The 25770-nt window shown below is 38.4% G+C and overlaps 1 protein-coding gene across 1 annotated transcript; it reads left to right on the top strand.

The window, feature by feature from the left end:
* The first annotated feature begins 24376 nt into the window (after window positions 1–24376).
* OR13D1 (olfactory receptor family 13 subfamily D member 1) lies at window positions 24377–25322 on the top strand. The gene is given in 4 exon segments (XM_070374915.1): window positions 24377–24479; window positions 24482–24711; window positions 24713–25096; window positions 25098–25322. Coding segments are annotated over 4 exon segments (942 nt in total).
* The last annotated feature ends 448 nt before the right edge of the window (window positions 25323–25770 follow it).

The following is a 25770-nucleotide window of genomic DNA, read 5'->3' as shown; positions in this document are numbered from 1 at the left end:
ATATTTTCTGTACTGATAAATATTTGCTTTCTTGCTTCATTTAAATTTCTGATTCAGTTGGAATTTATCTTGTTTATGGCATGAATAATAGATCCAATTTTATCTTTTTTCCTTATGGCTCTCTAGTTATCCCAATATAATTTTTTAGTAAGCCAAGTAGTCATGTACAGATGTGAGAGTTAAACTACAGAGAAGGCTGAGTGCCGAAGAAATGATGCTTTTGAATTGCGGTGCTGGAGAAGACTCTTGAGAGTCCCTTGGACTGCACAGAGATTAAACTAATCAATCCTAAAGGAAATCAACCCTGAATATTCATTGGAAGGACTGATGCTGAAGCTGAAGCTCCAGTACTTTGGTCAGCTGATGCGAACAGCAGACTCATTGGAAAAGATCCTGATGCTGGGAAAGACTGAAGGTAAAACAAGAAGGGGGTGACAAAGGATGAAATGGTTGGATGGCATCACTGGCTCAGTGGATATGAATTTGAGTAAATTCTGGGAGATAGTGGAGGACAGAGGAGTCTGGCATGCTGCATGGACACAAAGAGTTTCCATAAGGTCACAAAGAGTCAGACATAACTTGGCAACTTAACAACAAATCCCATGTTTTCCTCTTTGATTTGAAGATTTGCCACTTTTATTTTAAACTAAATTTGCATATTAAATTGGGTCTCTTTCTGGATTTTATATTCTGTTATTGGTCTGTCTTATTCTATTTTATTTATAGAGGCTTTATAGTATATTTTATTATCAGATGAGTCTAGTGGCTCCTCTCAGGAGTTCTTATTTTTCAGGTTTTTTAAAATATTCTTGTTTGTTCTTCCTGATTAACTTTGTAATTATTACAGTTTTTTTAATAAAGTATGTTTCAGTTCAGTTCAGTCGCTCAGTCATGTCCAACTCTTTGCGACCCCATGAATCGCAGCACGTCAGGCCTCCCTGTCCATCACCAACTCCCGGAGTTCACTCAGACTCACGTCCATTGAGTCAGTGATGCCATCCAGCCATCTCATCCTCTGTCGTCCCCTTCTCCTCCTGCCCCCAATCCAGCCCAACATCAGAGTCTTTTCCAATGAGTCAACTCTTTGCATGAGGTGGCCAAAGTATTGGGGTTTCAGCTTCAGCATCATTCCCTCCAAAGAAATCCCAGGGCTGATCTCCTTCAGAATGGACCGATTGGATCTCCTTGCAGTCCAAGGGACTCTCAAGAGTCTTCTCCAACACCACAGTTCAAAAGCATCAGTTCTTCGGCACTCAGCTTTCTTCACAGTCCAACTCTCACATCTATACATGACCACTGGAAAAACCATAGCCTTGACTAGACGGACCTTTGTTGGCAAAGTAATGTCTCTGCTTTTCAATATGCTATCTAGGTTGGTCATAACTTTTCTTCCAAGGAGTAAGCATCTTTTAATTTCATGGCTGCAGTCACCATCTGCAGTGATTTTGTGGCCCAAAGAAATAGTCTAACACTATTTTCACTGGTTTCCCATCTATTTCCCATGAAGTGATGGGACCAGAGGCCATGATCTTCATTTTCTGAATGTTGAGCTTTAAGCCAAATCTTTCACTCTCCACTTTCACTTTCATCAAGAGGCTTTTTAGTTCCTCTTCACTTTCTGCCATAAGGGTGGTGTCATCTGCATATCTGAGGTTATTGATATTTCTCCTGGCAATCTTGACTCCAGCTTGTGCTTCTTCCAGCCCGGCGTTTCCCATGATGTACTCTGCACATAAGTTAAATAAGCAGGGTGACAATATACAGCATTGACGTACTCCTTTTCCTATTTGGAACCAGTGTGTTGTTCCATGTCTAGTTCTAACTGTTGCTTCCTGACCTGCATATAGGTTTCTCAAGAGGCAGGTCAAAAAATGTGTGTATAGTCATGCCAATACTGTGGAAATAACATATTTTATTTTGTAAGTTGTACCTAAGCATCTGTCTTCCAAGTCTTTCATTCATAGCATTTTATACCTTCTTTTCTTATTTTATGTCCTTGTTCAGCACTGCACTTTTTATTTTTCTCTAAAATTATTTCCTCCATTGAGAGAAATATCAGTTTCCAAACCCTAGGGTGTATATTTGTAACTGCACTTTGTATTGTGTTGTGAAAGCCTCTACACACTGCTTTTTATAGCATATTTTCATGTCTGTTTACAGATGTTCCAAAGTGCTATGGAAAATATGGGTTCATACCTGTGCCTTTGAGGCCCTCAGCAAAAATATATAAGAAACCTCTACAACACAATAATAAGAAAAAAACACAAACGATTCAATTTTAAAATTAGTAAAAATAATGGATAATCATTTCCTCCAAAGAAGACATACAAATGGCTAACAGGTATATGAAAAAGTGCGCACCATCACTAATCAATAGAGAAATGCAAATTAAAAACACAATGAGATATCACCTCACAACTGCTGAAATAGTTATTAATCAAATAAAGGATAACAAGGTTTGGCATGGTGATAAACAGGGGACCCTTATACACACTTGATGGAAGTGTAAATTGGTGTAGCATCTATAAAAAATGATACAGAGATTTCCCCCCAAATTAAAAAACAGTAATCCAGCAATCCTATTTCTGGGTATATATCCAAAGGAATTGAAACCTGCATCTCATAATGATATTTGCATTTCTATGTTCATTGAAGCATCATATGGAGGAAGCACAAGCTGGAATCAAAATTTCTGGGAGAAATATCAATAACCTCAGATATGCAGATGACACCACCCTTATGGCAGAAAGTGAAGAACTAAAGACCCTCTTGATGAAAGTGAAAGAGGAGAGTGAAAAAGTTAGCTTAAAGCTCAACATTCAGAAAACGAAGATCATGGCCTCTGGTCCCATCACTTCATGGGAAATAGATGGGGAAACAGTAGAAACAGTGGCTGACTTTATTTTTCTGGGCTCCAAAATCACTGTAGATGGTGACTGCAGCCATGAAATTAAAAGACACTTACTCCTTGGAAGGAAAGTTATGACCAACCTAGACAGCATATTAAAAAGTAGAGACATTACTTTGACAACAAAGGTCTGTCTAGTCAAGGCCATGGCTTTTTCCAGTGGTCATGTATAGATGTGAGAGTTGGACTATAAAGAAAGCTGAGTGCTGAAGAATTGATGCTTTTGAACTGTGGTGTTGGAGAAGACTCTTGAGAGTCCCTTGGACTGCAAGGAGATCCAACCAGTCCATCCTAAAGGAGATCAGTCCTGGGTGTTCATTGGAAGGACTGATGCTAAAGCTGAAAGTCCAATACTTTGGCCACCTCGTGCGAAGAGCTGACTCATTGGAAATGACCCTGATGTTGGGAATGATTGAGAGCAGGAAGAGAAGGGGACAACAGAGGATGAGATGGTTGGATGGCATCACCGACTTGATGGACATGGGTTTGGGTGGACTCTAGGAGCTGGTGATGGACAAGGAGGCCTTTCGTGCTGCGGTCCATGGGGTTGCAAAGACTTGGACACGACTGAACAACTGAACTGAACTGAGGAATCATGCATAATAGCCAAAATATGGAAACAACCTAAATGTCCATCAACAGATGAAATGATAAAGAAAATGTGATGTATACATACAATGGAGTATTACACAACCTTTTAAAAGAAGAAAGAAATCCTGTCTTTTGTAACAACACAAATGGATCTGGAGGATACTATGTTAAGTGAAATAAGCCAGACACAGAAAGACAAATACTATGTAATCTAAAATAGTCAAATACATAAAAGCAAAGAGTAAAAAGCTACCAGGAACTGCAGAAAGAAGGAAATGAGAAGGTATCAATCAAATGGTATACAGTTTTAGTTACACAGAATTAACAAGTAATAGAGATCCACTGTACAAAATAGGGCCTACAAGTAAAAATATTATCTTGTTGCTGCTTAGTCATTCAGTCATGTCTGACTCTTTTCAACCCCATGAACTGTATGTAGTCTGCCAGGTTGCTCTGTCCATGGGATTTCCCAGGCAAGAATAATGAAGTAGGCTGTCATTTTCTTCTCCAGGGGATCTTCTAGACATAGGGATCAAACCCTTGTCTCCTGTTTGGCAGGCAGATTCTTTACCACTGAGCCACCAGGGAAGCCTGTTGAATACTAAAAGTTTTGCTGAATGGGTTAAAATTTCCACAAAAGGAAAAAGAAAAAAAAAAAAAACAAAAGGGGCAGAAGAAAACTGCAGGTGATGAATAAGTTTATGGTATTGATAGTGATGTTAGTTTTATGAGTATATACTGATTTCCAAACACATTAAGATGTACAAATTAAATATTTACAGCTTTTTATGTGTCAATCATACTTCACTAAAGCAGTAAAAAAAAAAAAAAAGTTTTTAATTCTTAAAATCACCTTCAAAATTATCCAAGATCTAGACCCTATACAACTCTTCAGCTTCATCTTTCAGCCAATTTTTACCTCTCCCCACTATTCTGCATCATGTGTTCTAGCAAAGCTACACTTCTTTTCATTTTTAAATTAAACTTCTTTTAAGTGATAGAACATTCTGTCTCTCTCTCTCTCAAAGAGTTGACTCATTGGAAAAGACTCTGATGCTGGGAGGGATTGGGGGCAGGAGGAGAAGGGGACGACAGAGGATGAGATGGCTGGATGGCATCACTGACTCGATGGACATGAGTCTAAGTGAACTCCAGGAGTTGGTGATGGACAGGGAGGCCTGGCATGCTGCGATTCATGGGGTCGCAAAGAGTTGGACACGACTGAGCGACTAAACTGAACTGAGCTGAACTTGCAGGACTGTTTGCAACCCCAAGGACTGTAGGAAAGGCTCCTCTGCCCACGGAATTTTCCAGGTGAAACCTATCCAACCCAGGATCAAGTCAGTCTCTTTTCCTGCACTGGCAGGTGGATTCTTTACCACTAGTGCCACCTGAGAAGCCCCATAAGAGATTTTGTGCGTGCATGCTAAGTTGCTTCAGCCATGTCCTACTCTTTGCGACCTTATGGATTGTAGCCTGTAAGGCTCCTCTTGATGAGATTCTCTAGGCAAGAATACTGGTGTGGGTTGCCATTTCCATCTTGAGGGTATCTTCCCAACCCAGGAATCAACTGGTACTAAATAAATGAGTGCTAATATTTATAATAATAATGTAAAATGTTAGCAGAGCTACTACAATAATAAACATGGAAGTTGGTCTTAAAAGAAGTCATAATGTTTTCTACACAGCATTCATTTAGATTTTTAAAAAGGAAGCACAATCTGTTTTTAATAACAAATAATTCTATTTTATGAGTACTTATTATATGCATAAAGAATAAAATATAAATGTAATCAGCAAAATAGAATTCAAATGATAATGGAATCAAATATTCAAATTACTGAAGCAAACTAACTGTAAACTGAAGTAACTAAATTATCTTTCAAGACCGAACATAAATTTCTTTTTGGACAAAAAATGAGAGCTGTGTTATCATTCAAGGAACATACTGAATGAACTATTAAACAATGTACCTAAGGAGGAAGTAAATTTAACCTAATGGAAAGAGTAGAATGAAAAAAGAAAGATAGCAAATAATCAGATCAGATCAGTCGCTCAGTCATGTCCGACTCTTTGCGACCCCATGAATCGCAGCACGTCAGGCCTCCCTGTCCATCACCAACTCCCGGAGTTCACTCAGACTCACGTCCATTGAGTCCATGATGCCATCCAGCCATCTCATCCTCTGTCGTCCCCTTCTCCTCCTGCCCCCAATCCCTCCCAGCATCAGAGTCTTTTCCAATGAGTCAACTCTTTGCATGAGGTGGCCAAAGTATTGGAGTTTCAGCTTTAGCATCATTCCTTCCAAAGAAATCCCAGGGCTGATCTCCTTCAGAATGGACCGGTTGGATCTCCTTGCAGTCAAGGGACTCTCAAGAGTCTTCTCCAACACCACAGTTCAAAAATAATAAACATTAACAAAAAATAAATAAATATATGGAGAAATATATAAAATTGCTTTTAGAGAAAAATAAAGAAAACAAAAATCGTCTTAATTATAAAAAGACTCAATCTTTTGAAGACACTAAATAAAAATAGGTGATTTTAATACACACCTCTCTCAAACTAATCAGTATAGAAATGTGAAAATAGAAGATTTGATGTCTACAGTAAATAACATTAATTAAAATATAAAAATATATAGACAATAATGCACAAAATACATAATATGTAAGATCTATAAAATTTTATATTCAAACACTAAAGAATACATGTTTAAAATACAAGGAAAGTCTCAATAAATATTAAACAAATAAAATTACTTAAGCACAATTTCTAACTAAAACAACAGAATTCCAATAAAATCAGTTGATACAGGTTAAGTCTGAAAGGAAATTTATAAGTATAAATGCATAGATATTTCAGTCTTTATTTACAACATATATACATGTCATGGGCTTCCCTGGTGGCTCAGACGGTAAAGTATCTGCCTGCAATGAGGAAGACCTGGGTTTGATCCCTGGATTGGGAAGATCCCTTGGAGGTGAGCATGATAACTCACTCCAATATTCTTGCCTGGAGAATCCCCATGGACAGAGAAGCCTGGCAGGCAATAGTCCATGGGGTCAAAAAGAGTCGGACATGACTGAGCAACTAAGCACAGCACACACATATCACACATATACATAATATGAAAATAAGAAAAATTGAATATTGATACTCTAAGCATTCAATTCAAACACTAAGAAAAAACAAAGACAAGGAATTACTTAATAAATTGCTTGAAAAATTGCCAGGCCAAAACAATTCCCCTTGAAAAGTCTAATAAAATTTAAAGAATAGAAAAACTCTATTATATGCACTTATTTCAGAAAATATAAAAATCGGAAGAGCATCTCAAAATAATATTTTGAGTCTAGTATAAACTGAAACAAAAACTGCATAAGAATAATAAAAGAAAAATATGTCACTCTACTATAAACATAAATATAAAAATACTAAATATTATCAAACATAATCCTGCAATATACTGAGTAATAACACCCAGTGTCTAAGTAGGAGTTATTCCAGGGAATCAAGAAAGTTTTAACATTAGAAAATGTGTTGATTTTCACACAATATTAATAATTCACAGTATCAACTTAAGAAGAAAAAAATAACCATTTTAATAAATGCAGGAAAACCATTTGATAAATTCAACATGCAATTATAATTTTTTTGATCTTGGCAAATTAGAACAGAAACAATCTTTTTCAACCTGATAAGATACCCAGTCAAAATCCACAGCAAACATCATAGTTAATGATGAAATATTAAATATATTCATTTTGATGTTCAACATGAGATTTTAAATACCTGGGTTTGCTTCTTCTATAACACTGGACTAGAATCAAATTTTAAAAAGAAGAAGAAATAAGATTAAGTATTACAAAGGCAGAAATGAAATTATCATTATCCCAGACAATACAATTATATACATAGAAAATGAAGAAAAAATATAAACAAATCATCTGGGTTAGTAATGGTTGCAAATAAAAGATAAATTGGGCTTCTCTAATAGCTCAGTTGGTAAAGAATCTGCCTGTAATCCAAGAGACCTGGGTTTGATCCCTGGATTGGGAAGATCCCCTGGAGAAGGGAAAGGCTACCCACTCTAGTATTCTGGCCTGGAAAATTCCATAGAGTGTGTAGTCCATGGGGTTGGAAGAGTCAGACACAACTGAGCAATAACCCATTATTTTCTGGGTTAATAACCCATTATTATCTGGGTAAACCCTGACCATTATTTTCTAGCTTAATAATGGTTGCAAATCAAAGATAGATATTCAATAATTGTGTTCCTGGTATCAGTCACAAAGGTCAAAAAATTATCTTAAATATAATCTCATTCACAGTAACAACACATATGTAAAAATGCCTATGAATAAATCTAATCAAAAGAGTACAAGTACTTTATGAGAAAAAATTGTAAATCTTTACTTAAAAAAAAACAGACAAGAAAACCTGAGTAAACAGGAAGCTATATTTTCTGTATAGTCAGAAAATTAAAAAATAGTTATCCCCAACAATCTCTCTATTAATGTAATTTCTTTTAAAAGTTAACAGAGTGAGGTTTTCTTTCCCCTCTTTGGATATTAAGCTAATCCTAAAATTTACATAAAGAATAAAAGACTAAGAATTACCACACACACAAAAAAAACTGTAGGATGAAAATATTGCAAAATAAGAACAGTAATCACTATACCAGATCTAATGACTGGATACAAAGTTGTAGATATTTAAATAATATAGTATCAGTGAAGACAGAAAACAAAAGGATCAACAGAATAGGATAGAAAGTCTAAGAACATTCTAGACATCTATAAGAGTTTGATAACATGTATTATCAGAGGGTTTGATGACTGATATGGCATTGTAAATCAGTACATATTAAAGGAACTATCTGATAAATTGTGTCACGTTTATTCATGGGATTCCCTGGTGGCTCAGACAGTAAAGAATCCACTACAATGTTGGAGACCTGGATTCAATCCCTGGGTTGGGAAGATCCCCTGGAGGAGGTCATGGCAACCCACTCCAGTATTCTTGCCTGGAGAATCCTCATGGACAAAGGAGCCTGGCGGGCTAAGTCCATGGAGTCACAAAGCATCAGACACAACTAAGCAACTAAGCATACAGCACACACATTGATTACTTGTATTGACAAAAAAAGATAGCAATAGATGTCTACCTCATATTATACCATATGTAAATTTAGAAAGACTCAATAGCCAAGTTCTAAAAAGTTGAATTCTAGAACTTCTATACAAAATTATGGGAAAATATCACTATAGTATATGGGCAGGAATAGTTTTATTAAATATGACACAAAACAAAAAGTAAGGGGACTTCCCTGGTGGTCCAGTGGTTAAGATTCCAGGCTCCCAATGCAGTGGCCAGGGTTTGATCCCTCATCAGGGAAGTAGATACTGCATGCCACAACTAAGACCAGCACAGCCAAATTAAAAAAAAAAAAAAAAAATCACCTATCCTCAGTTAAAAAAAAAAAATAGAAAAGTGAAAAAAGAATGACAAAATTAGCCTCCTTAAAATTAAAAGTTCCATATAAGAAAAGACACCATTAAGAAAGTTTAAACATTAGACATAAATGGGAGAATTTATCTGTAGTAAACACACACACACACACACACACACACACACAAAAGGTGGCTAGTACAGAATGTTTCTAAAAGTACAAGCTATCCAATAACAACTGTAAAGGAACCCCAATACCAACAAAAATATAAAATTAATATCACAAGTTACCAAAGAAACAACAAAAAAAAATTAAAAGATACTGCATACCCCCAAAATAGTTAAATAGTAAATTATAACAATAATATGGAGATATATGGAGAAACAAAAAATCTAATTTATTGCCATGAGAAAAATGAATTGACATTCTGAAGAGCAAATAAGCAAGATCAGGTAAAATGAATCCCGTAATCCCACATCCAGATGTATATGCAAAGAAAGAATGAAGAAAAAAGCTAGTCTATGCCACCATCTAGTGGTCTCAGAATATAATAAAAAATACAATTGCTTCAGCAATGTTTGCAAAGGAATTCTGAAAGTACCTGCACAGGGAGGCACCAACAACTTATAAACATGTAGAGCTCATATATGCAGTAACTTCCCTTACTGACCTATTGGGCCAGCATTGGACTCCACCTATCCTGCTTCCCTCTCCAGATCTGCATGAACCTAACCTTGTGACAGGGCCTTCCTCGTAGCTCAGTCAGTAAAGAATCTGCCTTCAATGCAGGAGACCTGGATTCAATTCCTGGGTCACACAGATCCCCTGGAGAAGGAAATGACACCCAACTTCAGTATTCATGCCTAGAGAATCCCACGGACAGAGGAAAATCACAGGCTACAGACTATGGCTTAGCAACTAAACCATCACCAACCCTCTAACAAAACCAAGTAGAAATATGTTTCTTAATGTCTGTTGTTGTTGTCACTCAGTCATATCCAACTCATTTAGACTCCATGGACTGCAGCATGTCAGGCTTTCCTGCCCTTCACAATCCCCCAGAGTTTGCTCAAATTCATGCCCATCGAGTCAGTGATGCCATCCAACCATCTCATCCTCTGTCGTGCCCTTCTCCTCCTGCCTTCAATCCTTCCCAGCATCAGAGTCTTTTCCAATAAGTCAGCTTTTCACACAGGTGGCTAAAGTATTGTATATTCAGCTTCAGCATTAGCCCTTCCAATGACTATTCAGGGTCGATTTCCTTTAGGATTGACTGGTTTGATCTCCTTGCGGTCCAAGGGACTCTCAAGAGTCTTCAGCATCACAGTTCGAAGGCATCAATTCTTCAGCACTCAGCATTTTTTATTGTCCAGCTCTCACAATGCACATGACTACTGGAAAAACCATAGTTTTGACTATATGGACCTTTCTTGGCAAAGTGATGTCTCTGCTTCTTTAATACGCTGTCTGGATTTGTCATTGCTTTTCTTCCAAGGAGCAAGTGTCTTTTAATTTCATGCCTGCAGTCACCATCTGCAGTGATTTTGGAGCTCAAGAAAATAAAGTCTCTCATTGTTTCCTTTGTCTCCCCATCTATTTGCCATGAAGTGATAGGACCCAATGCCATGGTCTTAGTTTTTTGAATGTCGAGTTTTAAGCCAACTTTTTTACTCTCCTCTTTCACCTTCAACAAGAGGATCTTTAGTTCCTTTTTGCTTTCTGTCATAAGGGTGGTGTTACCTGCATATCTGAGGCTATTGATATTTCTCCCCCAAATCTTGATTCCAGCTTGTGCTTCATCCATCCTGGCATTTCACATGATGTACTCTGCATATAAGTTAAATAAGCAGGGTGACAATATACAGCCTTGACATACTCCTTTCCTAATTTGGAACAAGTCCATTGTTCCATGTCCAGTTCTAACTGCTGCTTCTTGAGACCTGCATACAGGTTTTGCAGGAGGGAGGTAAGGTAGTCTGGTATTCCCATCTCTTTAAGAATTTCCCACAGTTTGTTGTGATCTACAAAGCCAAAGTAGTCAATGAAGCAGAAGTAGATGTTTTTCTGGAATTCTCTTGCTTTTTCTATGATCCAGTGGGTTTTGGCAATTAGATCTCTGGCTCCTCTGCCTTTTCTAAATGCAGCCTGTACATCTGGAAGTTCTCGGTTCACATGCTGTTGAAATCTAGCTTAAAGAATTTTGAGCATTACTTTGTTAGCACATGAAAAGAGTGCAATTGTGTGGTAGTTTGAACATTCTTTGGCATTACCCTTCTTTGGAATTGGAATAAAAACTGACCTTTTCTAGTTTTCCTGCGGCTACTGCTGAATTTTTCAAATTTGCTGGCATATTGAGTGCAGCACTTTCACAGCATCATCTTTTAGGATTTGAAATAGCTCAGCTGGAATTCCATCACCTCCACTAACTTTGTTCATAGTGATGGCCCACTTGATTTCACACTCCAAGATGTCTGGCTCTAGGTGAGTGATCACACCATCACTGTTATACAAAAATAAAATAAAATAAAATATTTTTTGTATAGTTCTTCTGTGTATTATTGCCACCTCTTCTTAATATCTTCTGTTTCTGTTAGGTCCATACCATTTCTGTCCTTTATTGTGCCCATCTTTGCATGAAATGTTCCCTTGGTATCTCTAATTTTCTTGAAGAGATCTCTAGTCTTTCCCATTCTATTGTTTTCCTCTATTTCTTTGTATTGTTCACTGAGGAAGGCTTTCTTATCTCTCCTGGCTATTCTCTGGAACTCTGCATTCAGATGGTATTCCTATTCTTATGTCTACCTTATATATTTCCAACACCCTTCAAATGATCTTGTTCTGTGAGGCTGAAAGAATTCTTCACCAAAATAACCAGACTAGATTGTACTGAAAAGAATATTGTGCAAAAGGAGCCCTTATACACTTCTCTCAGGGTACAAATTTGGAAATTTAGTAAAGATGAATATATATCCCAAAAGCAAATGAAAATAAAAGAAACAATTTTAACTATTAAAATTAACCAAAAAATTACCAAAAAAAAAGATGAATATGTATATAAACCATGACACAGAAATTTCTCTCCTGGGTAGATTCTCTAGTCATAGTTCTTAATTCCAAAGGACATCTAAGAATTTAAAACTGTCAAACTCACAGAAGCAGAGAATAGAATGGTGGTTGCTACAGGTTGAGAGGAGTAAAGAGGAAGTTTATTTTTTACTATAAAATGTCAGATATCTAAGATGGGTAAGTTCTCCAGATCTGCTGAATAAATTGTGCTATAGTTAACAATACTGCACTGTACGCTTAAAGTTTTGTTATGCGAGGTTTATATTTCATATAAGTTTTTAATCACAATAAAAAACAAAACAAGACCTTCCTAAAGTGGCCAAAAACATACAGAAAATGAACAAGGGCAGTCAACTTTTATAAGAAGGAATGGCGCTGTGTGAGTTTCCATGATTTTTAAGATAAGGGAAGGACAGTCACCACCACAAAGTGCCTAAAATTCAGAGAGAAAACTTCAGTCTTACTGACCCAAACAAACAGAGTGAGAGTCAATTTCTATGCAGGTTGATAAGAAGTCCAGGGGTCCCCAAGGAGAGAGGGGTCTGGAATTCTCAAGGAGGAAGAAAGGACAAACATTTTTTTCCTCTACATTCCTTAGCATTATATAACAATAATGTATCCTGCTTGAGGACATTCTCTGGAAAAAAACCTTCTGGCTAATCTTGTTATCTTAAAATGTAAATTATGGGAGTGGGTCTAGTAAGGTCTTTACAACCTCCAGGCATTCTTTAGATTCACTGTAGTAAGTAATTTAAAAGTATATAACTCCATTGCTAACACTAATGAGAGGGCACTCTTTCTGTCCCCTTCTAATGTTTATGTCAGAAGATTTCTCCATCCCTTTTATACTTTAATAAAACTCTATTACACAAAAGCTCTGAGTGATCAAGCCTTGTCTCTGGCCCCGGATTGAATTCTTCTCCTCCGGAGGCCAAGAATCCTGGCATCTTTCATGGTTCAGCAACAACCTTTCATCTTGGGGCTCATCCAGGATTCTTCAACACAAGGTAAGGATGCTTGGAGCTCTAGTTCTTTGTCCTCTTAGCGAACACATTTTCTGCTGTGCTTTACTAACCCTACAGTGTGCTTGTGTGAATGAATGACATGCCCTGCACAAAGCAAGTGAGGAGCCCAGCTCTGCGGTTCCGCAGTGACCTCATACAGCTTATGGCAGAAACCTGTCAGGGGTTTATTCCGACCTGCCAATGCCAAGAGGCACCCAATGTCTCTCCCTCGGGGACTGACCAGAAATGGGCAAAGCGTGTGGACTGAACTCTCCTTTCCTGGTCAAACTTCCCAGTCTCTTTGACCATTTCCTAACTTCTTGGGAATTAGAACTACTAAACTATCTGTCAGATCATAGACTTTCAAGGGACTTGTGATCTATGCTGTTACTGTGTACTGTTTGTTACTTAGGTCCCAAACTTGGATTGGTAGTCAGGAAGCACCTAGCCTCACTAGGAGTTGAAAGATCGGAAGCTAGATGGAGCTCTAGCTCCAAGAGCATCTCTGAGGTTAAAGGTTACTCAGATTGGAAGTGCAATGAGTTTTTTCCTTTCATAACACTAGCTCTTAGTGGACAAGAGGAGGCTTTCCAGTGGCTTTTGTCCCAACTCCTTAGATATTCTTTCTGTGGAATCTGTGGGAATAAACTGGAAGGACTGGCCCTAATAACTCGGGGACAAAAATCACTTTTTCCTCACTGGCCAGCCCTTCACAATCTCTTTTGCTATTGCTTATACTGGTGTGGTGATGCTTGGAAGGAACATTTCAATTTTATGTTTGTACCGGTCTTATTGTGGTCAGGAATATACTCAGGGCCATGCACAGGCACTCAGGTGACAAAGTTCCCCCCAGCAGTCCTAGCTTGGGAGACATTCTAGAAGGCTACTCTGATTGCACCCTGGGTGGCATCAGAGGCAACCAAGGTTTTAATGGTGAGGAACTGGACATCACTCTGTGATGCCATCAGGTCTACCCCTGGTGCATCTCCACCCCATCTCAGTGGTAGAACTGGGAGGGATGAGTATGGTGACTGCATCAGTAAGGGACAGACTAAGTCTGACCAGGGAAGGAAAGCTTTGGTGTAAAGTCTGTCTACACCCCCATCTAGAGCAGGGAAGGACACCTCCGATAGAAAGATAGTGCTTGTCTCTTTTTTTTTCTTTCTTACAGATGGCAGCAAACAATTCCAGCCTCACACTTTTGAACTGTATCCTGAAAAACTAGGATAGATTTGATCCTCAAAGCTTAAAGAAGGCACTCCTGATCTTCTGTGATACTGAATGGCCACAGTATCCTTTAGAAGACAGGGAATGCTGACCTGTTAAAGGATCTCAATTATTACTGTTTTACAATTAGGCCAGTTCTGTAGAAAACAAGGGAAATGGGTAGAAGTAGCATATGTGTTGCCTTTTTTCTCTCTTGGAGGTATGCCAGACTTATGTCCTAAGGGTATAGATTTGGATGTGAAACCTTCAACTCCCTCCTGTCCTCCTACTTTGCCCCTGTACTCGGGGCTCCAAACTGAGCAAACTGAAAGTCAGAGAAACCCCCCAAGAAGGGTTGCCTTGGTCTCCGTAAAAACCCAAACTGAGATTCAAACTGCCCAAGTAGAGGTCCAAAAAACTCCTGAATCAGTATGACCTCAGACAATCGAAGTAAGAGAGGCTCAGACAGCAAAAACTAAGGGTGAAATATAGGATGAGATGGAGGACAGGCAACAAAGAGATAAAGAAAAGCAGGTTTCTCCAATCTATCCCTGGGATTGTATGTGCAGAGTAGCCAGAGAGGCTGAGGAATAGCCACACAAGCTGTTCCCTCTTCATGAAGCACCCACCAGGAGAAATAATCAGTCTATGAGAGTTAATAAAACTTTTTCTTATCAAGAAATACAAAGAATCAAGGAGGATCTGGGAGACTATTTAGAGGATGCAGAAAAATATATTAGAGCTTTTAAAGGTGTTACTCTGCTTTATGACCTTACTTGGAAGGATGTGTGTTGTATATCTTGGGACAAAAACTGACTCACAACTCAAAAAGCCAAGTTTGGGGGAAACCTGTTGCTTATGGAGATGAATGGCCTGGTAATGAATCAGTAGGGAAGAGGGAGGATGAATAGCCACCCTCCCCACCGGGAATCAGGTGGTCCCAACTGTAGAACTAGACTGGGAGCAAAATACAGCTAAAGGAAGAAGGGATGAGAGTCATTTTGTCAGATGTATTCTTGAAGGACTCAAGCAAGCACGTGCTAAGACTTTAAACTATGCCAAACTGGCAAACATAGAACAGGAGGAGAAGGAAGCTCCTGGTAAATTCCTAGACAGACTGAGAGAAGTCCTTAGCAGATTCACTGAGATTGATCCTGAAAGTGAAGAGTGAAGAGTGATCTTAAAAGATAGATTTCTCATTCAGTCAGCTCCAGATATCCGCTGTAAGCTATTAAAACAGGCATATGGACCAAATCAGTCTTTAGATAATCTGTTCCAACTGGCTCGAACAGTCTATTATGGTAGGGAATATGAGGAAAAGAAAGAAAGGCAGAAAAAGACAAGGGAACAGGCGGAAGCCCCTGCAATGGCTGTAAGAACCATTCTTAAACAGCCTGAGAAAAATGCCCAGAGGTGAAAAGGGATGGGGCTGTTATTACTGTGGAAAGGAAGGACACCTCAAGCAGGATTGCCCTCAGGCATCTAAGCCACCCCCAGCTCCATGTCTGGTCTGCAAGGGACCACAATGGAGGAGAGACTGCCCCAGAGGCATAGGTTTCAGAAGTCAAACTCTCAAGACAATCAGGACTGAAGGTGCCCGGGGGTCCCCATACAGGTTCCCATACTAATTACACCTGAGGAACCCTGGGTATTAATAACTGTGAGGGGCCAAACCATCTATTTCCTTTTAGATACTGTGGCAACTTACTCTGTGCTTACTGAAGCCCCTGGCCCACTTTCTTCCTGATCCGCTTCCATAGTGGGACTGTCTGGACAAGCCAAAAGGTATTACTTCAGTTGTTCTTTGAGCTGTAACTGGGACTCTGTGCTATTTTCACATGAGTTTCTGATCATGCCAGAGTCTCCCTTACCCCTTTTGGGGAGGGATATACTGAGGAAGGTCCATGCCTCTGTTCTCATGAATACGGAGCCCTCCCTTTCTCTCCCTTTGATTTAACAAAATGTAAACCCCAGAGTGTGGGTTGATGGAAAATCTGTGGGTCAAGCACAAAATGCTATTCCTGTAGTTGTCAAGCTCAAAGACTGGCACTTAATCCCACATAAGAAGCAGTAGCCACTGAAACCTGAGGTTAAGGATGGGTTAAAACCCATCATTGAGAATTTAAAGGAGCAGGGATGGGAATAAAGTAGCCAAAGGTAATCAGCTGGCTGACTGTCAAGCCAGAAAAGCAGCACTTTATAAAACCCCTTCACTGCAGATGCCTTTGATCTGGACAGGTCCTGTTAAACAGGAAAAACCACAATATACTGAGAAAGAATTAGAAAGATATGAGAAAAGAGGAGCAAAGATTACTAATAAAGGATGTTTACAGTCTGCGGATGAATGATTACTAATTCCTGAAAATCCTCAATGGAAAAGTTTTCCTAAAGCCTTGGAATCAACTAATTGTGTAACTCAGCTCTCAGCTTTTCAACAGGCATTAATGGAACTCTGGGAGGTGACTCCTGACCCAGCCTCTGAGTCAGGCAAGCTTCTATTTGAGCCAGGAACCGAGGTCCTAATAAAAACATTGGGATCTGGGGGCCAATCCCTCAAGCCTCTCTGGGAAGGCCCTTACCAGGTTATTCTTTCTTCTCCCACAGCTGTCAAAGTGCCAAGAATTGATTTGTGGGTACATCACACTCGAGTTAAGAGATGGCACCCTGACCGAACTAAGTGACATCATTTTATGTCTTTACTTTCTGTGCTTTGACTTTATACTTTTCAGATGAGCCTGATAATCTATGTAAGCCTACTTCTGCTGACTCTAAAAGTCCTGGAGTCTTGACCCTCAAGACAATGCCTTCCTGTCCTGGGCTCATCCTTATGCCACATTCCACAATCAGTCTAATTGCAGGGTCTGCAGAGCACCCCCATCTTCATCAATTGAAGATTTCCCATGGTGGGTTTCTCCACTTCAAGGAAAGGACTTTCTTCAACTCTGTGATGACATCTAACAATCATAAGATGGACTGACGTAACTATGGACATAATGTGACTTTTAATTTTGATTTTAACTTGGTTTAATGACTATTTTCCCTTACATCTGTAACTGTAAAACAGAGTTTGTATCTAGTCGCATGAAGGCTTCTAAGTTACAAATGGTTGTTCAGGCTCATATGAGTACCATAGCCTCCTCCAACTATTATTTGGGGTCCCTGGATCAGAGACTCTCAATATGAGGGTTAGAACAACATGTTGCCTCAACAACTTAGGCACCATGCCCCTCAACAGCAGGAAGTAGTTATGGAATGAAAACGACACCCTTTTCCGTTGGCAACATAATTCTCCTATAAGAAAAGGGGGGAGTGAGTCAATTCCTAGGCAGGTTGCTAAGAAGTCCAGGGGTCCCCAAAGAGAGAGGGGTCTAGAATTCTTAAGGAGGAAGAAAAGACAAACATTTTTTTCCTCTACATTCCTTAGTATTATATAACAATAATGTATCCTGCTTGAGGGCAGCCTCTGGAAAAAACCTTCTGGCTAATCCAGTTATCTTAAAATGTAAAGTATGGGAGTGGGTCTAGTAAGGTCTTTACAACCTCCAGCCATTCTTTCGATTCACTGAAATAGTAATTTAAAAGTATATAACTTCATTGCTAACACGGGTGAGGGAGCACTCTTTCTGCCCCCTCCTGATGTCTATGTCAGAAGCTTTCTCTATCCCTTTTATACTTTAATAAAACTCTATTACACAAAAGCTCTGAGTGATCAAACCTCGTCTCTGGCCCCGGATTGAATTCTCCTCTGGAGGCCAAGAATCCCGGCATCTTTCATGGTTCAGCAACAACCTTTCAGAAGTGTATGGCAGGATTAGGGAGCAGAAAATCAACAGAAGATAAGTGGAGTGAGCAAGGACAGTTGGGAAGCAATGGCAGGAGGGTGTTGGACATCCTTGAGGCTGTGTATCCACAGTGTTGGTTATCACACCCTTATATCTGCTTCACCCCAAAAAGAAAAACTGCCTCACACTGATATTCCATTCCATAAAACTGGCTTTGTGATACGTTCTGACAATGAAAACCGGCTTTTACACACATGAAATAAAATGAAGGGAATCTCTGACCTCAGTCTTCCAACTTCCAAAAAGAAAAAAAAAAAAGTGAAAAGTTGCTGAGAATCCAGCAAAAAACTGTTTCGTCTCCATCCTTTTATGTTTTTGCTATTTATAATTTAAAGATATTATGAAAGTGATTAAAATTACTTAGTAATATGATAGTGGGAAAATACATGTACTACATTGTTAATTATAAAAAATCAGGTAGTAAATCAAGAAATACAGTGTGCTCTCAGGTATATAAATATATATGGAAATATTAATATTTATCCTATAATTATGTATGACTTCCATTTCTCCCTTTGGTTTTTCCTGAACTTATCAAATTTTCTATACTGAATATGTATTGTTTGTATAATCAGGGAAGCAAAAATTCAGAGAAGGAAAATTAGTAATTTTGGTACAATTAGTTCTCTGAGATATCAACCTTAATGCATCTGAAAGTTACAACTTTCTATATTATTTAAAAATTCAACTTTAAATCACTTATGGGATTAGAGAGTCTCTTAGCAGAAAACAAAGGATTTAAATTGGCTACCAGAACCACTATGGGGCCTCTGAAAATATTTAAGGCTCAGAGGTAGGAAAGTATTCATGTGACACATTAGTTTACTACTGCAAATTTATAACATGGCACTCTGTTTTGGCAGAAAGCTTTATTTTTTCCTTTCCTTTACCACTACTTATAGTTGTCTGTTACTGTGGTATACTTGAATGTGAGTCCCAGAGCATGACTATAGCTCTAGAAGGAACACTAAGAAATCATTCATTGAGGAGGAGCAGCAACTGTCACAAGAAGTTAGTGAAACCCTGATGAAAAAGAATGTTTTCCCTGTTTTGAAAACTGAAACCCCAAATAGCCATGCTATCTTTTATAACTGAAGAAGATGAGGATCCTTATACTGAAGATTTAATACAGAACATTAGAACAAATTTAAGAAGAGATATTTCCAGAAAGGAAAAGATGAATGGGAACTAGGAATTATGAATAACTTATTTTATTTTTAAAGTGCTGAATACAGCAATGAAAAAAACTAAGGTATTACTGGGTGAAGAAAATATCATGGATATATATGAACATAATTTAAATAAGTCACTTTTATCATGGAAAATGAAAGAATAGCAGCCTAGGGGTACAGATTAAACTAATATCTATTGTGCACACAATCTATGTCAAGAACTTTCAGGTATGTTACATCAATCCTAAAAAAAAAAACCCTCCAGAAATAAGTACCATTACTCCCATTTTAAATGACACATCATGATGAGAGATTGTGTTTTGCCCAAGTTTATACAGCCAATACACCAAGGAGCCAAGACTGAAGTTTAGGTCCTTCAAGCCAAGTGCTTTCATAATACATAGCTAAGGGGAAAATGGAGTAAGAGGACCGAGACACAACAGGCTTTCTGAGACACAGACCACTGTACTCCAGCACAGCCCTAGAGATGGTCAGAGCATGAAGAACACAATCACAGTAGTGAGTCCAGCTCACTGAAGTTTCCAGCAACAAAGAAGTGTTCTTGGTTTCCACACAGAAATGTGAATGAGAAAACCCAACAAAATTCTCAAAACCATGTAGGAAAATGAGAAGATACTTTGTTCTGACTAGAGCACTATTGCCTATTATTAGCAACTACGGGGCTCAGAAATTTGGACATGCACTCAAGATCTAGCATTAGTACTGTATAATATCACAAAGAACACATTATTTTATAAGTAGAAGGAAAACGTAGCTGAAGTGGGAGATAGCAAGCAATACTTAGTACATTGGATTTCTTTCTGAAGAGAGTGGCACAGCTTGTTTCAAGAGGTTCCACGCATTAAAATCAGGAAGTCAGGTAAGTACATGTGTTTTACAAACAACTACAATGTTTTATCAGTAAACACTGCAAGAAGGGTGAATACTTCATGATCCAAGTCCTCAAGCAAAGTTTGCTTCCCTGCTGTAGACAATGTCCAAAGATGAACATCAACCTAAAGTATGATCCTTTGGAGAGAGATGCATAAAAAACAGAGAGCCAAAAAGCTGAAATTTTACCTCCTTTTGCCAGAGATAAAGAAGCCAAGGTAATAGCTCTCATGAATATCCCTCACACTCTCACCATGGGTATCTCCTCTGCCTTATCTTTTACTGTGTAATGCAATTGAATGCCTCACAAAATGCACCCCATACTGCCCACCCAGGCCATTCTAAATAGCAGACTATTTGGGGGGGGGGGCCTCCAAAATCACTACAGATGGTGACTGCAGCCATGAAATTAAAAGACACTTACTCCTTGGAAGGAAAGTTATGACCAACCTAGACAGCATATTCAAAAGCAGAGACATTACTTTGCCAACAAAGGTCTGTCTAGTCATGGCTAAGGCTTTTCCAGTGGTCATGTATGGATGTGAGAGTTGGAGTTTGAAGAAGGCTGAGCGCCAAAGAATTGATGCTTTTGAACTGTGGTGTTTGAGAAGACTCTTGAGAGTCCCTTGGACTGCAAGGAGATCCAGCCAATCCATTCTGAAGGAGATCAGCCCTGGGTGTTCTTTGGAAGGAATGATGCTAAAGCTGAAACTCCAGTACTTTGGCCACCTCATGCGAAGAGGTGACTCATTGGAAAAGACTCTGATGCTGGGAGGGATTGGGGGCAGGAGGAGAAGGGGACGACAGAGGATGAGATGGCTGGATGGCATCACTGACTCGATGGACGTGAGTCTGAGTGAACTCCGGGAGTTGGTGATGGACAGGGAGGCCTGGCGTGCTGCAAATGGGGTCGCAAAGAGTCGGACATGACTGAGCGATTCAACTGAACTGAACTGAGAATTGTGTTCCAAGAATTAAGACTATGTCAGTGTGTCTGCTCAGGAGATAATTCTGTGAAGTGATTACCTGAAATCAAAGCATTAAATGGCATTAAGTCAGTCTATATAATAAATCAACAAAAAAATTCTCCAATTTCCTTTCCATTAACTGTTTGTATCCTTTCTTGAGTGTTAATGAAAACTAGGGACAAGATTTGGCAAATCCTTGCCACTATTTCCTTCAAAGAAAAACTTTTTCATATTTCTTATGTTTACAGTCATAAAATATCCATTCCTTAAAGGAAATTTGGAGAATGAGAAAAAGTTAATAATAATTATTATTATTATCCAAGTCCCACATGCTAGAAAAAACAGGTTAACATTTTGCTGTGACTTTTTTCAGCCACATGTATATAAATTGTGATCATTTTATAGGTATGAAACTTCCATTTTAATACTATACCATGGCCATTTTCCTTTCTTTTTTCTCTAAGATTACAATTTTGTTTGTATGACATGTAAGGATGTGTCTTCTCACATGTGTTGCATGACCCACAACCAACACAAACCAGAATTCCAGCGGCCTAGAGGAAAAAAAAAAACTGTTTTAACTATTTAAATCATGATTGAACTTGAAACATGAAAGAACATGCAACATCATTATTTTTTTCTTATTCTAGTCTATTGGATGGATCATTAAGGGGAAAAACTGTTAAGTAGTAATAATAGTCTAATAACAATCTTTTGACTATTTTTATGCATGTACTCCAGAGTTTCATCATTTTGAACTATGTGACCAAATAATTTTTTAAAAAGACAATCTTCATTATCTAAATTATGCATCCTCCTATAACTATATTAGTAAGAGATTTTCATTTTACCAAGAATGAGTACTGTATTTTATCAAATGCTTTTTGGCATCTTGATAGTTATGTTTTATTAGTTAACAAAACCATGTGTTTTGCTTTGGTTTTTACCTAGATGTTTAGTACATTATATTAATAGATTTTCAAACATTAATTTGAAATTTCATGAATTCATGAAATAAATTATATCACTTTAGTATATAGTTTAGATATACTTATTTATGATTCTTGCATATATATGCATAAGTAATGATGATTCCATAGTTTTAGTCTACTCTTGACAATTTAGAATAACAGACTAATTTGATAAAATGTTTTTATAAAATATTCCATAATTTTTTTCATATTGAAACATGCTGTGTAGCACAGAAATTGTTTTTCAAAAGAACAAAATAACTCTCACAACATTCTGCATTCAGTACCCATTTTGAAAAACAAGACCTCACAATGGGATCCCTATTACCTACTATAGTCTATATATATGGCACAGTTTGAAATGAATAAATGAATATATGAAAGACCTTACAAGAGATATAAAGTATGGAGTGCTGTGACAGTGAATACAAGGGGCATCCTCCTCACAACAGGAAGTGGGAAAGCTTTCCTTGAAAAGGTAATATCCAAGATAAGAGGGACCCTCCTAACAAGAAAACACTTTGAACAAAAGAAGAAAGAGGGTAGTAGTATTAGGAGACTGATAAGAAACTCAGCATGGTCATTGCAGAACATTGAGGGTAACAGCAGTGCCTCCATAATTTCCACGTTAGAAGAATCTAGGAGTAACAATGTGATTGGATGAGGAGCTATATCCTTGGTTGAAGTTGTATTATATGGCCAGCACAGTTTTTACATAGAATTTCTCTGTTAGAATATTTGGTTGGGTTGCTGATGAAGATCATGGAGAAAAAAACTTTTTTTTCCTTAACAGTATCACAAGAGGAGAAATGGTGTATGTGAGAAAAAAGGTAACTGAAGAGGTTTGGATAAGCCTACGTGATGGATTGATTCAGTGTTTTTGGTGATGTTACTATTTCCGTTTTCTCTTATTTTGACCTAAATTCTGAAAAATGGTGTCCTTCACCTGGGATCTTTTTTGAACAGAAAGAAAAGGAGATGTTCTTCCTTCACCTTTATATGTATATGGAAATACACATTTAATATTACTATATTACAAAAAGTAAATATAATTATATATCACATATATATGCCATGTTGGAACCATTACTTTTAGGTACTTAACAGATTTTTATCAACTTTAATTCTAATGACAACTTGACAAATAAGTATTGCTTTTTCCTACTTTTCCATTTGAGACTTAAAAATAGAACAAATTACCAAAGTTATATCCGGGTTAAATGATATGGTGATATATTTATATAATCTTTTAAACAGAGGCCATCTTCATCAGAAAACAAATTCAAAATCTGCCTTAATTGAAGGCATCTTGATACTCCTACATTTAAAAGTAGTTCCTCCGAAATCTTATCTGGCACTTTCCATAAGAACTCTTGGAATATTAGTGGCCTTGACTGTGCTCCTGTGTAGATCTAAGATGTTTTGGAATTCTTAAAGCCTTATATATATCACCAATACAAGTAATATTAATATAATATCTCTGCCCTTTCTTATTCCTATAAGTGTTCCAAGAGTCAAGCACATTGCTTCAGGATCTTGAGATGAAATCATCCTGGATTTAGACTGAGCCCTAAACCCATTGACTGAGGCCCTCATAAAAGAGACACACAGAGGTGAAGCTGCATAAAGACAGAAGCAAAGGACTTCCCTGGTGGTCCAGCGGCTAAGACTCTGAGCTCCCAGCATAAGGGGCCCAGGTTCGATCCCTGGTCAGGGATCTAGATCCCACATGCTGCAACTGAGTTTACATACTGCAACTAAATATCCCGCACTACAACTAAGACCTAGTGCAGCCAAAAAATTAAATAAATATTAAAAAAATACAGAAGCAGAGACAGGAAAGATGTGGCCACAAGCTAAGGAACACCAGGCACTTCCAGCTTCTGGAAGGATCCTCCTCTGTAGCCACGGGAGGGAGCACGAGCCTGCCAACACCTTTATCTCAGACTTCTGGCCTCCAGACTGTGAGAGAACCCATTTCTTTTGTTTTAAGCTACCAAGTTGGTGGTAATTTGGTTTGGCACCACTAGGAAACTGATACAGTATGTCTGTGCTTCTATATTAACCATGGAATTTTTTTGTGTTCCCCTAATTCCTCCAAAAACTAATCTGCAACCCCTTGAGGGTGGTGTGGTCCCTGTTAAACATGCTCTTGAGACTTTTAAACAAACAAACAAAAAAACCAAGAGTCAAGCACAATACTGGAAGTGAAGATATGCTGAAAATCTATATTATAAATGTAAATTTTCCTGAGTCATGTCCTTTTATAAGCCATGAAGGTGAGTGGCATGGACCCAAAGAAATGGGAAATTACTCAGCTGTGACTGAATTCTTCCTGGTGGGGCCTTCCCAATACCCAGCACTCCAGTTTTGTCTGTTCATGCTCTGCCTCATCATGTACATGATCACCTTCCTGGAAATAGCCTCCTCTTTATCATCAGCATACTGGATTCTTGCCTCCACACTCCCATGTACTTCTTCCTTGGGAACCTCTCATTCTTAGACATCTGTTATACGTCATCATCCATCCCCCCGATGCTCATTAAAAGCATTAGGTCTGAGAGAAAATCCATCTTTTTCATTGGCTGTGCTCTGTAGATGGTTGTCTCTCTTGGGTTAGGCTCCACTGAGTGTGTCCCTCCTGGCTGTGATGGCATATGATCGATATGTGGCCATCTGCAACCCCCAAAGGTACCCCATCATCATGAACAGGGTGCTGTATGTGCACATGGCCACATGGTCTTGGATCATAGGTTGTCTGACTTGTCTATTACAAACAATTATAACAATGATATTGCCTTTCTGTGGTAATAATATCATTGATCATATGACCTGTGAGATCTCGGCCCTTCTTAAACTCATCTGTTTGGATATTACCATCAATGTGATTATCATGACAGTGACAAATATTGTTATACTGGTGATTCCTGTACCATTAATTCTCATCTCCTATGTTTTCATCCTCTCTTCCATCCTGAGAATTAATTCTGCTGAAGGGAGAAAAAAAAAAGCCTTTTCTCTACTGTTCAGCCCACCTGACTGTGGTCATCTTATTCTATGGTTCAGCCCTTTTTATGTACATGAAGCCCAAGTCAAAGGACACAAACACTTCTGATGAGATAATTGGACTGTCTCATGGAGTGGTAACCCCAATGTTGAACCCCATCATCTACATCTTGAGAAATAAGGAGGTGAAAGAAGCTGTGAAGAAAGTCCCGAGTCAACATTTGCATCTATGGAAAATGTGAAAGGACACGAGGCATATTATATCCTCAGTATGGGACCAGATCAGGTCTTCTGTATTCTGAGATGAAGTCATAGAAACTGGTGTCAAGAAAACTTACCAGCTTACAAGTCCAAAGATGAGACTCCCATTCTTTTAAACACAGAATGTCCATGTAAACCTTCTGAACACTGTCTTGTTGGCAGAGTTTTTAATTGTTTTCAGCTCAGGCAACTGGGCCCATATAAAGCACATGGCTTTTCTCTTCTCTCTCTCCCTTTCTTCTCTCTCTTTTCCCTATTTCCTCCTACTTCTTATTCTTTCCCCTCCTCCATCTACTTTCTTCCTCTCCCTTTCCTCCAGGAATGTTAACACTTCCCTACTTTCTGGTTTTCATTTGGTGGCTCAGTGGTAAAGAATCCACCGGCCAAAGCAGGAGACACAGGTTTGATCCCTGGGTCAGAAAGATCCCC

Source organism: Bos mutus, chromosome 8, assembly GCF_027580195.1.
Source record: "Bos mutus isolate GX-2022 chromosome 8, NWIPB_WYAK_1.1, whole genome shotgun sequence".
NCBI lineage: Eukaryota > Metazoa > Chordata > Mammalia > Artiodactyla > Bovidae > Bos > Bos mutus.
The sequence above is the reverse complement of the archived record's forward strand: the minus strand, read 5'-3'. Positions and strand labels throughout refer to the sequence as shown.